Raw genomic sequence first — 15,478 nt, 5'->3', positions numbered from 1 at the left:
AAAATAAACATGAGCCATATTCATAAGCCATACATTTTCATGAAGTTAGCCAGCAGAAAAGGAGTTTTAAAAACACAGCTAGTCAAATGCTAATGCACTCATCTAAGTTAATTTAGAATCTTTTTTTACAGCTGTGCCTTAAATCCACCTCCTACCTCCTCCATTGTGTTTTTGTGGTAGTGCATTAGTACGAAATTATCCTCATTTTGTCACATTCTGTGCTACACATCCATGCCATTAAGTCCTTCATCTTTAGCAGCTGTATTTTGCTGAGTCATGGCCATTACATTATGGTGGTAGCACTCTGATGAAAGCAGTGGTCAACAGGGAGGGCATAATAAAATTCAAGGTTTAGACTCAAAGTTCACAGGGACTCATAAACCTCACTTTTTCCTCAAATGACTCTTGGTTTCCTTCTTCCTCAGACTGTTTACATCAAAACTAGATCACTCCCATTATAATTAATGGAGCTGCCTACACTGGAAGTGCCCATTTGGGGCACATCACACCACGCCTAACTAACTAACCACTGGGAAGTGCCATGATGATTCTAATTGTTGTTGGACTATTTTTTGGTTCCTGTCTCCATAAGAAACTACCAATATGAGCATTCCAGATGAAGAACAACAGTTTTAAGTGTTAGTTGAGTAAAAATTAGATTAGGCTCAACTTCTGCAGTTGTTGGCTGTCATAACAACTCAAAGTAGTTAATAATATCAACGTAACTTACCTTGGTTCAGAGCTTCACTTCATCCACCCACTCCTTAAACTTGGGGCTAGGGCTAGGCGATAAAATTATATCGATATTTATTGAGAAAAAAAAAAAATCCTGGATATCAATGATAAACTGTTAAGTAATTTTCGAAATTTAGCCTATGTTCTGCATAGATGATCAGATCAGTTGTGTGTCGCTAAAAACAGAAGCAGTAAGACAAGGTTATACACACAACCAAGGTAATTAAATCAGCAAGTATTTGCTGGCTAGTGGCTAGCCCTGCTTTCAAATAAACCAATAATGAGAAAACCACCTAACTTCCCTAATCTGGGAAACATTATTTATAATATATGATATTGTTGTGTACAGAACAAGACAGTACTAACAATGCAATACAGCTAACGACTGAAAACAAAAGCAACTCTGACATCAACACCACTGCTCTTTATTTATGTACTATTTACTGTAGTTAAAAACAAAATGTTTTTTTCATAATCCATAGTGCTTTCACGTCCGCAAATTTTTTGACACAGGTAAGAAAGTATTTCTTCTTCTTGTGATGTTTGTGTTGTGAAAAGAAGTTACACACCTGATATAGGCTTGAAATATATATTGTGATAAATATAGATATTGAACGATATGAAAATAAATATTGTGATATTTGATAGTTTTTACAAATTTAAGACACTAAACATCACATAAGAGCATACGCCGATGCGAGTGAAAACACTGGAGGCCAGAAAACGAAAACAGGAAAAGGTGGATAACCTTTTTTTATTTTTATTTTGACAGCTCAATTTAGCACAGCTACTCATGTTACTTTATTTTATCTATCCATCTGAAACAAGATGATTTTCATCACTTCCATAAGTGATATATGGCCACACCCAGGGTAGACACGGTGTCACTAAAAAAACAACTTGTTAATAGCTACTCTTACATGGGTGCCAATTAACTCAGCAGGTAACCAGTCACTTCATCTCTTTATGACACCCAACTGAGGAAGTAATAAATATTTGCCTCTCAACATTTTTGTTACACTGTAGTTTTCTCCTGTACCCCTCCTTAAGGGTTATTCCATACCAGCCTGAGATTCCAGTCTTGGCTGTGTGCTAGTCCCTGGCGCTTGGATGCCCAACAAGCATCTCAGACAACAGAAGGATGAAAAACATATTTTGGCTAGACTCACTGTCTGCGCTCAAGTAGATCCCTGTTCCTACCATCAGAAATAAATCTAAAATTTAAGCATCAGTTGAGGGAAGTCAAGTGCTTTATCTCTCCGATTTTGATCTACCTCATCTACCCTTGTACTCACACACACACACACACACACACACACACACACACACACACACACACCCACACACACACACACACACATTTCTTTAGATATTCATGTGATGACAGTGTGCAGGTTCTCCGCTCTAGCTGCTTTGTGCTGCATTTGTCAGCTTTACTGTCACCAAAATGTCACGATGTAGTCAGTTGTGTCAAGAAAGTAGGAACAGATCTTGACACGGCTGCCTCAGCATACGCCTGTAAAATTCGAAGAGATTTGGTTTGCCTACATTTCATATCCCAGTTGCCCCCCAACAGAGACAGTGGTTTCTGTCTCTGATAGATTATAAATGTGGTTTGAACCAGTAATGAAATAAAAATAGGGAAACATACAACTAAATCCTTAAATAAAAAAATAATAAAAAAGAACAAAATAGAACCAATAAAAATAACCTTGGATCATAATAAGCACTGAATTCCCAAAACACCGTCAGCGCATATAAAGGAGAGGACTGTTTCTGTGTGCCAGGCGTGCCAGCTGCAACTTTATTCTGGCAACACTCAACAACTAGCAAGAGCTGAGCGCAACACAAAGATCCATTTAGATTGTACAAACAGGCAAAGAAACACAGCAGCAATCTCAGGAAAATGAGATGGTTACAAACACAGCTGTGGACACCCTTCTATTAAAAGCACGACTGCTTTCAGCATATTCAGTCTCTCTGTTCAAACTCTCCAAGATACTGAAGTATTGAGGCAGAATATTGTGAAACTCATCCTGTCTTCTTTCCAATCTTCTGTTGCACACACAAAACTCTCTTACACACAGCAAGTTATATCAACTGTACATTTTATAGGAGCTGTACTGTTCAGCTACAGTGGGCAGTCTTGCTTTAAGACATGAAATGCCTCTCTTTCTCTCTCCCACTCGTGAGGCAGTATTGTCATACACACAAACACGCCTGCACTCACACATGCGCGTACACACCAATCAGTACACTGGGAAGAGGAGAGACTCATACTGAGTGGCATCTCAATGGGAAAAATGAGCTTAGAGGAGAGAGTGAAGAAGAGACCAAGCACATGAGAGAGAGAGAGAGAGAGCTGCGAAGGAGAATGTGCAGGACCCTCTGTCTGTGGGCAAAAAGTGAAGAGGCAAATTAGCTTGTTATCCCCCAAAGAAGCTTCACCGTCACAGAGAAGAGATAGGAGGCAGAGAAGAACACATTGGTTCTTTGCGGATTTAAAGGTGACATGACAAGCCTCTCGTCTCTCAGATCTCTGCTAGTTTCTGACAGCGTTTCACAGCTGTGAGGGGAGAATTTGGTGTTGGGTGCTTGACTCTGTTCACAGGATTGCAGGAGGACTTAAAACAAGAGGGGATCGAGGGCAGGAGAACGAACAAGAGTCTCCTAATCCCCCCTCTGACCTGCAGATCCAAACAGCAACTTTGCTGGGAACATTTTTCCCGAGAGCATGGATGGATATACGACAATGTGCTGAGGATTTTGTTCAGGAATATTGACAGCACATTCCTTTGACTCTCTCCTGACAACATCTCACAGGTAAGACTAGGTGTGAGCATTGTATGGCAGTCGGACGCAAAAAGATACTAAGATGCAATCATAAACAACAGAAAGTCAGTTTGACAAGAAAGACTAGAAAGTCTGTCAGCAAGAATGCATGTTTTGGAGATGACAAACTTGACTGACCAATTCAAAGGCAAAACATGCAACCTTGCTGCAAAATTTTGAACCTTTCTTTGACACTTGTAATTTGTTTTTTACTTATGGATGCTGAGATTTCGCACCAATTTCAACAAGGTGCAGAACAGATAAGCTTATAGGATTCTCCTGTCAATAATTTCTCAGCTCAGTGGTGCTACAGTTACTTAACAGGTGAACATAAAACATCCATTTTACCCTCAATAAAACATATGGGCTATTTCCTGTTCTACTAACGTCTGTTACAGCGTAAGTACAAATACAAAACAAGTATTTCTCTATCCAAAATATACCACGTATTTACTCACCCCGAAATGTGTGAAATCACACAGGATTTATTATTATCATCCCCATAATTATTATTATTATTATAATTTTGTTTTATTATTTGCCCAAAAATGTCGAGACACATGTAAACCATCGGCGTGCAGAGCGCGCGAAATATCCTGCGGTGATCGCGCTCAGGTGTGGAAACGCGCGTGCAGCGTGATGGGACGGTGATGATCGCGCGGACGATAAAATAACGCCAATAAAACAATCCATCCAGATGATTTATCAGATAAATGCATTAAATAGACGACAGCTGCGTGCACCGACTCCCAAAGCTGCTTTAAACAACCTCCCGGCATTGTAAATTTCGCCTCATCAAAGAGTGACTTAAAATATTACCTGGAAAATCAATAATAGCTACGCATCAGAATGCATCAGTGTTCGGTTTAGGTAATCTCTTGAAGTCGAAGGTGATTATTTTGTTTCCAGATTAACTGTCTAAAAAGCACAACACAGTCTTGGAATATGAATAAAGATCATAATTTTAATAATAATAATAAAGATAACATATTTATGAACTCATTTTCTTCTGTTGCATGTTAATCGTCTTGATTGCAGTTGCCAGATCTCAAAATGTTCAAGAAGAGAGTTTTAAGTTTCTTAGGCAGTTTGCCTGTCAGTAAGAACAGCAGTCCTCTGGGAACAGTTTACATTTCCACAAAACTGCGGATTAAGAAAGCTTTAGTGGAAGAAAGGGGATTACAGTGTGCTGTTAATAATTATATGCTTAATTTCGATCTTGATGAATATTCATTGTAAATTTCAATGTCATTTGAGGGTACTCTGTGATGCTCCTGTCAGTTTGAAGGGCGCAAGAGAGCTCCAATGTGCATTCATTAATTAAACACTGTTTGCCATTTAAAGTGATGGAGATGTTGAATTATTATTATTATTATTATTATAAAAAATTTTATGTTTGTATTTATTTAAAATTATTATTTATGTATTTGTATTTGTATTTTTTTTAATTTATTTATTTATTTATTTTTTACAAGGAGTAATTTAAAAGTTGTATTATTATTATTATTATTATTTATTTATTTTTTATTTATTTATTTTTTGCCTCTAGTACAGATGCCAGCTCTTCGCTTGCTATTTAAAATAGCAAAGTTAGAGAAAACATAAAGACTTTCAAGCATTCCAAAAGTTTGTATGTTCAGTATTTAGGTTGATTTCTTTAACTGGAACTGGAAGTTTTGTTTCGATTTAGTTGATAAATAGTGACACTGTTTGACCCTTTCAACCCAAGGTTATGTTGTAGTTATGAAATAACTTACAATAAACTATTGAAAACAGTAAATAAGGGTTGTTCCCTGGTGATTTTTTAAATAAGTCAGTGCCTGAAGTGGTTATCTCTGTAGCAGTAATGTATCTTGTCATACTTTCACTGTTGATTTAAAACTGCACTGCAATTTTTAAATAATAATGTCTTTAAATAAAAGATATGAAGTGATTCTTGTTAAGTTCGTAATATGAGAATAATTATATGCTGAGTTGAGAAATCATACGTAGGTGTGTAAGCGCCAACGTGTCAGATAGAATAACCGTTGCTTTTATCTTCTGTCTTTGATTTCTTTTCCCTCTAGCCAGTGCTCCTGCCATGTCCTGGTTCTTGTGTCTGTGGATAAGTGTTAGCTGCTTACTGCTGTGTCACGCCACTTTGTACGAGACCATCCAGCAGCATCATGTGACCCGCCCAGGCCACAACGCCATACAGATACTGGGTTAGTGCCTTGTTTTATCCACATGTTTTTTGTGATCTGTTATTCATTTTTTCTCCTGATTTGGATGGTTAACTCTGCTGTTTAGCTGTCAAAGTCCTGTTGTCAGTGCTGTGTTGATGTGGTTGTATGAAGCTGCTCTAAGAAAGCTCTGGTGGGATCAAGGACATCACACTCACACATCAGTCCATAAAGTTATATTTCAGAAGACATATGAGCTTCAGATGACTATGTCTTGCCTTCATGTTTAATTTTCTTAATTTTATTTTTTTGGATTCTCAAAATATCTACATTGTGAGTTATGCTGCATGTGGTACACTTTTTGTTAGGTAAGAAGTCTATGTGTTATCCTCTGTTTCAACCACATCTCGCTCATTTTGGATTATTGAGTAGTTGTGAGTAGTGGCCGACCAATATATCGCAGAGTCTGATAAATCGGCCGATATTCTGATTTTTTTTTTAATTATCAGCATTGGCCAATAATTATTCCCCTTTGCCCGATTTATTTCTTGAGGGAGCTGAGAATCACCTGCTTGCATGTGAAGTGACTGAGACATGTAAACAACCAGTCACGGTTCATTTTGTTGTTACATGCCATTGTGTTACTACAATAATAGACCGGTGTGCAACACAGTGTCATTTAAATGGTCTGCATATCAGAGCCACGGCAGACGGGTTTGAGCTCATAATGTTAAAGTGCTCGCCTGTTTCATTCTCCCTCTCTCTCTCAACAGTTCCCTGTAACTTTTAACTGTCTTGTCTAATGATAAAAAGGCAAATATCAATAAAACTAATATCATATACCGTCTGCAAATATGTGCATATGTCATTTAAACAGATGTAATAAACCAACCTCACATAACTTCAGCAGATCCAGCTTCCTGTGGAATGCTTATAAATCTTCCTCTGTAGCACGTATTCTAACAGTCTTCTCTGTAACCTTTCTAATGATAAAAGAAAAATATCAGTAAAACTTCTATTATATACCATCTGCAAATATGCAGATATCTTGTTTAAAAAGATGTAATTCACGAACCTCATGAAAATCCAGTGTTTTCTTCCCGTTGAGCGGTCATCTAATATCTTCCTCTGAAGCATGTATTCCATCAGCCAGAATCAAAAACTTCAGGATCAGGATCAAAAGTTCCTCTGATTCACATTCATGACAGTCACTCCGTGACAATCCAAGAAGGCCATTTAAACTTTCAGGAGATTGCTGCTCTCGTTGGATCTGCACAAGCACGTGAATGCAACTTCAAAGTAAAAGCGCTTCACGTGTGCTATGAGTAAATGACTTATTCACTATGCACTGAATGTGCAATTGGTTTGATTCAGTATTCTTTGAGAAAATGCGATTGCTAACGTGGACATGCCATCCATGGTTGCTGGACTACAGTGTGTAATGTTATTTCCTTCTTCCTAATATGTTAACAATTTCTTCATGTGCAAATAAATTACAAAAATGTGATGACTAAACAGAAATCAGAAGAAGCTGCTATCTACCATTTAAAATACAATAATTTTTTAGATTCTTTTTTTACAAAGTTAAAGTTTAGTGTGAAATTGAGAAAATATAGTGCTAAATAAGAGTTTATTCATTTTTTAGCAATTTTATGTTTATGTTATTTACTATATTATATTGTGTGATATATTGGCACTGTATTGACCTATCAGCCACCTTGCTCTCTGGATATCAGCATCGGCATTGGCCATTAAAAAACCCATATTGGTTGATCACTGGTTGTGAGCTCCACCTCAGTCATGTATTTTTGAAAAAAGATTTGTATAGAAATCCCCCCACTACCAGCCCAGGATGCTTTGTTCTTGCTTTCTACGAGTGGCTTGTAAATGGTTTTGGATCATGAGTTAGAAACCTTATCTAGACTACAGAAACAGAAGTATGCTGGGTGTGTGTGTATATTTGTCTGTGTGTGTGCATGTGAGGCAGGCTTGAGGCTAAACTCTTCTATCGGTATGCTGTGAATATGAGTAGCTTTGATCACCAAAGCTCTGGTGGAAATGACAATTTACGTCTATCGCCCGCTCTATGGAAGTGTTCAGCAATTAAGTACTGTTTCGCTGCAGGGATCGGAGGGAAAATAGACAGCAAGGTGGGTCTCCCTTCAACACTAACTATGCAAATGGCAGTGATATGGCATACTTTCAACAGAGACACTGAAGCAAAGGAACTTGAAAGCAATATAATGTTGTGCACATTGGATTACTGCATGTTCATTAAATATTTGCACTTTTATTACTTTTTTGTGAAATTGTAGAATTTGTATCCAGTGCTTGGCACGACTTCAAAAGGATAGTTAACCCAAAAGTGAAAATACTGTCATTATTTATTCTCCATCATGTCGTTCCAAACCAGTATGACCTTCTTTCTTCCATGAGACACGAAAGGAGTTATTTGTTGAAGCTGCTTTTTTCCACAAAATAAAAGTGAATCATGATAACAGCTGTCAAGCAAGATTTTTAGTGAATAACACATTAAATGTTTAGTCTGTTCCTATATTGTGTACAAGTCATATGGACTACTTTTTTATGATGCATTTATGGTGCTTTTTTGACCTCTTTGAAGCTAGACATCCCCTGGTCATCATCCACTTTTGTTGTATGGAAGACATCACGTCAGACATGCTGCTGAACTTCTCCTTTGGTGAAGTAATTTGGGATTGAAATGGCATGAAAATGAGTAAATGATGCCAGAAAACTATTCCTTTTAAAGAAGAGAAAAAAACTGACATTCAGAATCAAAGCATTGTATAGACTATAGCTGATTAGTGCCTGAATTATAGTGAACTTAAACTCACCTATTTTAAAGCTGCACTATGTAAGATTATTTGGTTAAAAATGAACAAATTGCCATTATTGATTGAGTACATAAACAATCAGCGTTCAAAACAATGTCCTTACCTTACCGTATTCAATACGGTAAGCCTATAAAAATTATATGTATTTTGAGCCGTTGGGTTCAATTTGGCACAAAGTCACTGGCTTATGATGTTCATCCTTGTGTCATTATGTCATGTCCGCACACATAGGAAAGAAGTTCCGGCTGTCCCATGTTCCGGCTGGAGAAACTAACTATGCTGTTCAGCTCATTTCAGTAACACTCACACAGTTCAGGCCAGCATCATTGCAGTCTAGATGGATGTTTATCTGTTATCCATTTGGTGAAGTTGTTTACCTGCTATAATGCTTGGATATGTTGTCTGGTAGGACTGCTGAAGCTTATATTGCTTGTCATGCTTTTATGAATCGAACAATAGTCGTGTGTTAACCGATCGCGATGTATCTATGTTGTCTGGTGAAGTTACTGTGATATGTCTAATATGTATGACTTCTGAAATCAACTTCTTGTAATTGTTATATTGCATATTTAAGCATATTATTTTTATGTTTAATAAAGTATATTTTATCCCCCATTATTATTCAATCCTTATTTTATGTTTTAGGTTTACGGTGTTATTGTGTGTTGCATAGACATGCTATTGTAGTAACTGAGGCTGTACAATATAGTATACAGATAATAAAGTCTTCTATTGAACTTGTATCAGCCATATCACGAGTTTAACTTCTTAAATTGTAAATTGTAGTACAATTCAAACATTAATAGAAGATACAACACTTGAATAATCATATTCAGATATATTGTTGGTGGCTGAGGAGAGTCCCCTGTTCTCTATTTAAAAGAGTGTAGTGTCAGAAAAGCGATTTAAGTGTAAAATTAGTTCAAATATGTAAATAAGAATGTTGTTTATCTTCATCAAAGCAAGTAATATTTCCATTTCAAATGTTTAATCATATAACATAATATCAACATGAAAATAACACGTTATAACTCTAGCTATAGTTATAATCACACACAGGCGATGTCCAGGTAAACTCAAATTGGGAGATTCATCCGCCAGAAGAGTAGTTCCAGAACACGACTGATGTAATATATTCTTCCGCAAATTGCTTGCAATTTTTATTTTCAACCACAGATGTCACTTGAGAGCACAAAGTTATGTTGTGCAGCTTAAAATTTTTACTGTCTATGGTGTATACGCATGAGAGAGAGAGAGAGAGAAGCCTCATATCTAAAAAAGCACTTCAAACTCATTAATCCAATACGAGCAGAGAAAAGTGTGATGAGCTTCAGAAAGACCCAGATTAATTTTTTACATCATGCTTCCAGGGCAGAGCATGGTGCCAAAGATGTACAAGGAAGAGCATGCCCCATAGTAAGTGTTTCCTTAATAATTTAAGGGGCCGGCTAAACAACAAAAATAAATCATCCACCACTCCACAGATGGAATATGGAAAAGTTAGACATGTTGTGTGAGAAATCACCACTCTGGTGTTAGGTCGGGAAGGGTTTGGTAATGGAGGGTTGTAGCTTTTAAACGTGCCCACGCACGCACACATTACGCACATCCATATTTCAGTTGCCAAAGACCTTTCCTCTTGTCTTGCTGAAGTGCTTATGGTTTAGCAGATGTCTCTTTTGAGATGCTCAGACATACTCTTGTGTTATACAGTTCTGTTATGGGCTGATTCAGGGCCGTGACCACCATAAGCATTGAGGACGAATATTTGGTAACATCCATGGCCTGATTATTACATAATGATTATGTTTATAAAATCATAATGATTATGTTGTAACGAGTGCATCATAATTCTCTGACCTGTTGTCACATTTCTCTGTTTAGCCAATCATATTTCAAAGTCTGAAATCTTATGGTTATATAATTTTGTGTATAATATAATACTACACATATTATATGAACCAGGCTTTTAATTGAGTCTTTTATACAGTATAGTTCTTTTATAATGACAAAAAGTGCACAGACATGAAACAGGATAATTGGGTGTTCCTGAGATCCTCAAGACTTCCCATATCCCAGTTTTGTTGTTAACTGAATCAACAAACTTGTAAAGCTGGCTGTATTGGCAGCATTGTTAATTAGCTTTCTTGATGTCAGGTCTGCAGACAACAGCGGCTGCCCTTCAGAATTACCTGCTAGCTGCTTTTATGTCAACTGACTATGAGCCTGCCTACTTTGAGTTTTAGAGAAAGATATATACTTGGGTAGAGCTAACTCATTGGATGGGGAGTTTTGATTAACCTTTTCTTAACAAGGCATCTGTTTTGCTTGACAACTAACACCTTAACTAATCAGGATTTTCGTATACGGAACTTACATTATTAAGAAATAAAGAAAAGAAAAGAAAAAAGAACCAGCTTTAAACTGATGTGAAACATTGTAACAGGGGTTTACTGTTTTACACAGTAACATTGTAACAGGGTTTACAGGTCATCTAAAGTCAGTTTTGATGTTGATATTTTTGAAAAGATCATGTCTTATTTAATTCTTATTTATTTTCTTGTCTTTGTTTTTATTTGTGTGGTTTTTACTTACTACATGTATCATTCTTGTACAGTTTTAAACAATAATAATAATAATAAAGTATTATTATACTTGTTTGCTTTACCTTAAGATACTGTAGCAATTTCGACATTGATATCACACAGGGCCGTCATCGTAATAATCACCTGGATGGAAGCAATTTTATGGGAATTAAAATACTGTGATTAAAACCTGAATTAAAATTGATTTTGTAATTCTAAAACCATCTTTAGTTTCATTAAGAAGACCAATGGAAATAGATTTCCATTGCCTGGGGTGAGAACTAGCATTTAAACTATTTTTCCCTGCCCCTTTTTTTTTTATCCAGGGCGCTATTATCTGGCAATCAAAGCCTATTAAAACAAGTATCCGAGAATTAAAAATGAAACTGGGTAAAGGATAGCAGAGGATGATTCATTTTGAAAAGCTGTCATCATTAATTTAACTGTGAAACACTCCCACCGATGATATTCGACAGGGTTCGTACAAGGTGCTTGAAGTGCTTGAAGTACCTGAATTTGACTTTTTCAAATTTAAGTCCTGGAAAACCCTTGAAAATAGCAATTTTTACCAAGAGGTGCTTAAAAAGTTCTTGAATTATAGAAAATCGTAAAATACGTTGCTTAAATCATTTAATAAATGAAATGTGTTTATTTATTTTTGGAAAAACACAATGACAGACCACTTGACCACTGCTGAAGCAGGTAGCACATAGACGGCGCTGTCACATGGTGCCTGTTACTTTTGGCAGCGCTGTTCAGAATGGGCCAATCACAATCAATTGTTACTGGAGGATTTAAAAAATATATATTTTATAGATACTGCTGTGGCGGATTTAACAAGTATGAATCTTTGCAACTATCAGTTTTAATTAAAAATTACTCTCCAGAGTGATTAGATGATGTAAAACGTTCTGAGATTTGAATGCAGATTAATGGAGGACTCAGTTTTGTGAACTGTCTAGCGCCCCCTTTTATTTCTGAAAACATTTGGGTCAGTATCAAAATTTGTTGACAAACATGTCCCTTGACTTTTTTAGTCATGAACAAGCTTTCAAATAGCAAAACAAAATAAATAAATAAAAATAAATAAAAGGTATCATTCTATAACCTTTAATGATATGAAATGTCTTGTTTTGAAAATTGTTTAGAAAATATATTTGAAATTGTTAATTGCCTGAAAAAAATACTTTTCCCCTTCAACTGGTACACCACTTCTATGACATGTAAAGTTATTTGTGTATTTATTTTGTACATATTTTTAATAAAAGCATTAGTGCAAGGCCGAACATGTGTGCAAAAAAGCTAAACAAAATTTAATAAATTATTAATAATTTAAATAATTTAAAAAGAGTGTTTGTCCCTTTTTTCATGGCATTGGTGTTATCAATGTTAAAAACTTTTTTTTTTTTTTTTAATGTTTTAAAAAAAAATTAAATACAAAAAGTTGTGGAAAATAATTTGTAAGGTCAAAGTTCAGAGGCTGCTTAAATATGCATATAATGATTTTTCCCAGCATGTTAAAAAGTTATTAATTCACATTTTAACTAATATTTTCACACAAAAATATTTGGTGTTGTACCCCATTGAATCCTCAAAATGTGATGGTGTAACCCATTTAACCCTGATTAGTGTTAACTTGCTTCGTTCGTGAAACAAAATTAAATAATAAAAGAAAGAACAACAGCCAAGTTGTCCTTTATGAATAAAATGAATGTCAACATGTTAAAAAATGTTTACCCTCAGCGTTTAGGCAAAAACTGAATTGAACAGAAAAGTAAAAAAAAAAATTTTTTTACCTATTTGCAATTTCGGTCAGTTCCTCACATAAATCTGTGTGTGACTTAAGAAAACATGGAACATAGCACGAGTCATATGGACTACTGTTTATGGACCCAGTTATTCACTTTTGTTGGAAAGTGAAGTGCGTTTTAAGGGAGTATACTACAATTGCACATCAATTTCATCATGAATGAACCAAGAATTGTTACTGTGTGTATATGTAGTTAAAGATGCACATTGAGATATTTTGTACTTGTAATAAGTGGTGTTTTATAAAAATAAATTAACTATTAAAATATTTTTATTTAAAATGATCAAATAAAGAATTTGTTTTAATGACATCTCAAGCATAGTCCTTGAAAACAAGTCCTTGAAATTAACTTCGAAGCATCTGTACGAACCCTGATTCAAGGACAAACACTTTATATCAATACCAAAAATGCTTAAAAACCCAGACAGGAGAGAACAGCACCATATTACACTAGTGTATAAACAGACGGGTTTCAGTGTAATCAGGAGCAATTATATTTCCATTATCCAGATGGAGTTTAAATGCCAAAATATGTAGGAAGTGAGATATGGGCCGATGTTCCTGCATGGCACTGAAAAGGTGTTCGAGTCAGACATTTATCTGTCTACATTCTCTGTTAAAAACCATTTATTATTGAAGACAAACTCAAGATTGTACAAGGAGAGGTAATTCCCCGAATGTTGTGCTTAGTAATGGTTGTTTGTGTCTTTCTGTCTACTGAAGGAAGAATAAAACTTGATGTTTTAGGTGTAGTAACACTTTAAAAGTGTGCAATTTATTAGATTCTAAAATACCTTATTTTATCCCAGTTTAACCTTGTGCGACCCTGTGTCTTTCTGCGTGGACATTGTGTTTTGGCTTCGCTGTAAGAAATGCATAATTTAAATTCATTTAAACCAAATTATCTCAGTTAAGGAGACTCTGGTCTGTCAGTAAATGGTTAAATTGTCGACGCATGGAGTCATGTGACAAAACAACAGGGCACCGATCACAGCAGAGTTTGTCAAAAGATTAGATCCTGTAGTTTCATCCAATATGCCATTTTGTTTTTTTTTATTTGAAAGATTTATCACAAAACAGCATGCTGTTAAACACAATGACCACTATAGTTGAGCGATATATATATATATATATATATATATATATATATATATATATATATATATATATATATATATATATGATAGCACTAGTTTTTCATTAGAAATCCTATATTTACTGTGCATTTTCACACTGAGGAAAAAAAATAGCTTTCAGAAGCTTTATATGGAGTTAGGATGAAAATAAGGTGCAGACAGACAGCACACTGGAGCTTAGGATATTCACTAAATAGGGAGCATGGGAGCATCCTGTAGATTTCCTATGCAGCTAAGTTCATTCACTCCTAAAATCTGACCAAAAGTTCAGTTTCAGGCTGCAGATTATGTTTGGACCACCCAAAATGATTGGCAGACATGGGACAATGGTTGTCAGTGCATACTGTAGATTTGGAATGTATCATGTGTCATTTTATTTTAACATGGATGACAGTGATTGGATGATGCTGCACATTAATTTTAATTCAAGTCTGTGACTTGATTCAACTTGTGCAGACTGTTAGCTTTGCTATACAGTTAGCAAAATTATTATTTGTGTGTGCATGATGGAAACAGTAGTTGTCAGGTCATAGGTGCTCACAGCACAAATGTAATCCTCCATGCATTTCAGGTATTTCACAATACAGCAGAAATCAGCTTACCTCATATAACAGCAGCTTGACATGAATACCAAAATGGATTCGGTTGCTTTAAATTCTTGCTCTGTCCCCCATCCCCCATATTGTTTGAGAAATTACCAAAAAAATCCTTTCCCCATCACAGCTGAGGCTTATATTGAGTAACGAGTGGAGTCGCTCCACTGCTACATCACCTGTTCAGGCACCGGCTCCAAGCCGGCCAGCTCCCAGGAGCCCATGCAGGACGGGCCCCCACCATCGTCCCACTCTCAGCCGAGATTGATGGCGGTCTGATTCTGGGTAGCCAATTCTGGTCTCTCAAGAAATAATCCACTACATTGACAGATGAGCATAATGTGATATGACACAATCCCAGGCTGAAGTGTTTCTCTCCTTACCAAATGAAGGCCTGGGCCGCTCTGGTTTTGGCCAGGTTCACCAGCTGCAGCTTTCTGCTAAATATTTTCCCACCCTGCCGGTGATGTACCCCAGCGACAGAGAGAGAACCTAGCCTCATTTCTTTTCTCATTTATTTGCCTACTTCCTGAACATTCCTGAGAATGTGAATTACCAATATAATAGGAGCATGTTGGGACACAGTTTGGGTTCACCTTAGTTAGAGTTGTTATGCAACAAATGATGGAAGGAGATTATAAGGCTCAAAAAGGCTCTTGCTTTCACCTCATTCTCTGGTGTTGAATTCCTATTAACAGGGATACCAGTCCTGAAAAAGTCATAATTAACACATTCCTAAAAAGTCATGGAAATAACTATAACAAATATAG

General features: G+C 36.2%; 1 protein-coding gene across 5 annotated transcripts in view; it reads left to right on the top strand.

Moving 5' to 3' along the window:
* The first annotated feature begins 3,010 nt into the window (after positions 1-3,010).
* Positions 3,011-15,478, top strand: part of LOC127426292 (chemokine-like protein TAFA-1) — a 284,660-nt gene continuing 272,192 nt past the window's right edge. For all 5 annotated transcript variants that reach the window (XM_051673011.1, XM_051673010.1, XM_051673007.1 and 2 more), the window contains exons 1-2: positions 3,011-3,558; positions 5,634-5,771. In XM_051673011.1, coding sequence (XP_051528971.1) covers positions 5,648-5,771 — 124 coding nt within the window. In that variant the 5' untranslated portion in view covers positions 3,011-3,558; positions 5,634-5,647. The remainder of the gene's footprint in view (positions 3,559-5,633; positions 5,772-15,478) is intronic.

This window comes from Myxocyprinus asiaticus, chromosome 35, assembly GCF_019703515.2.
Source record: "Myxocyprinus asiaticus isolate MX2 ecotype Aquarium Trade chromosome 35, UBuf_Myxa_2, whole genome shotgun sequence".
NCBI classification, from domain to species: Eukaryota; Metazoa; Chordata; class Actinopteri; order Cypriniformes; family Catostomidae; genus Myxocyprinus; species Myxocyprinus asiaticus.
The sequence above is the reverse complement of the archived record's forward strand: the minus strand, read 5'-3'. Positions and strand labels throughout refer to the sequence as shown.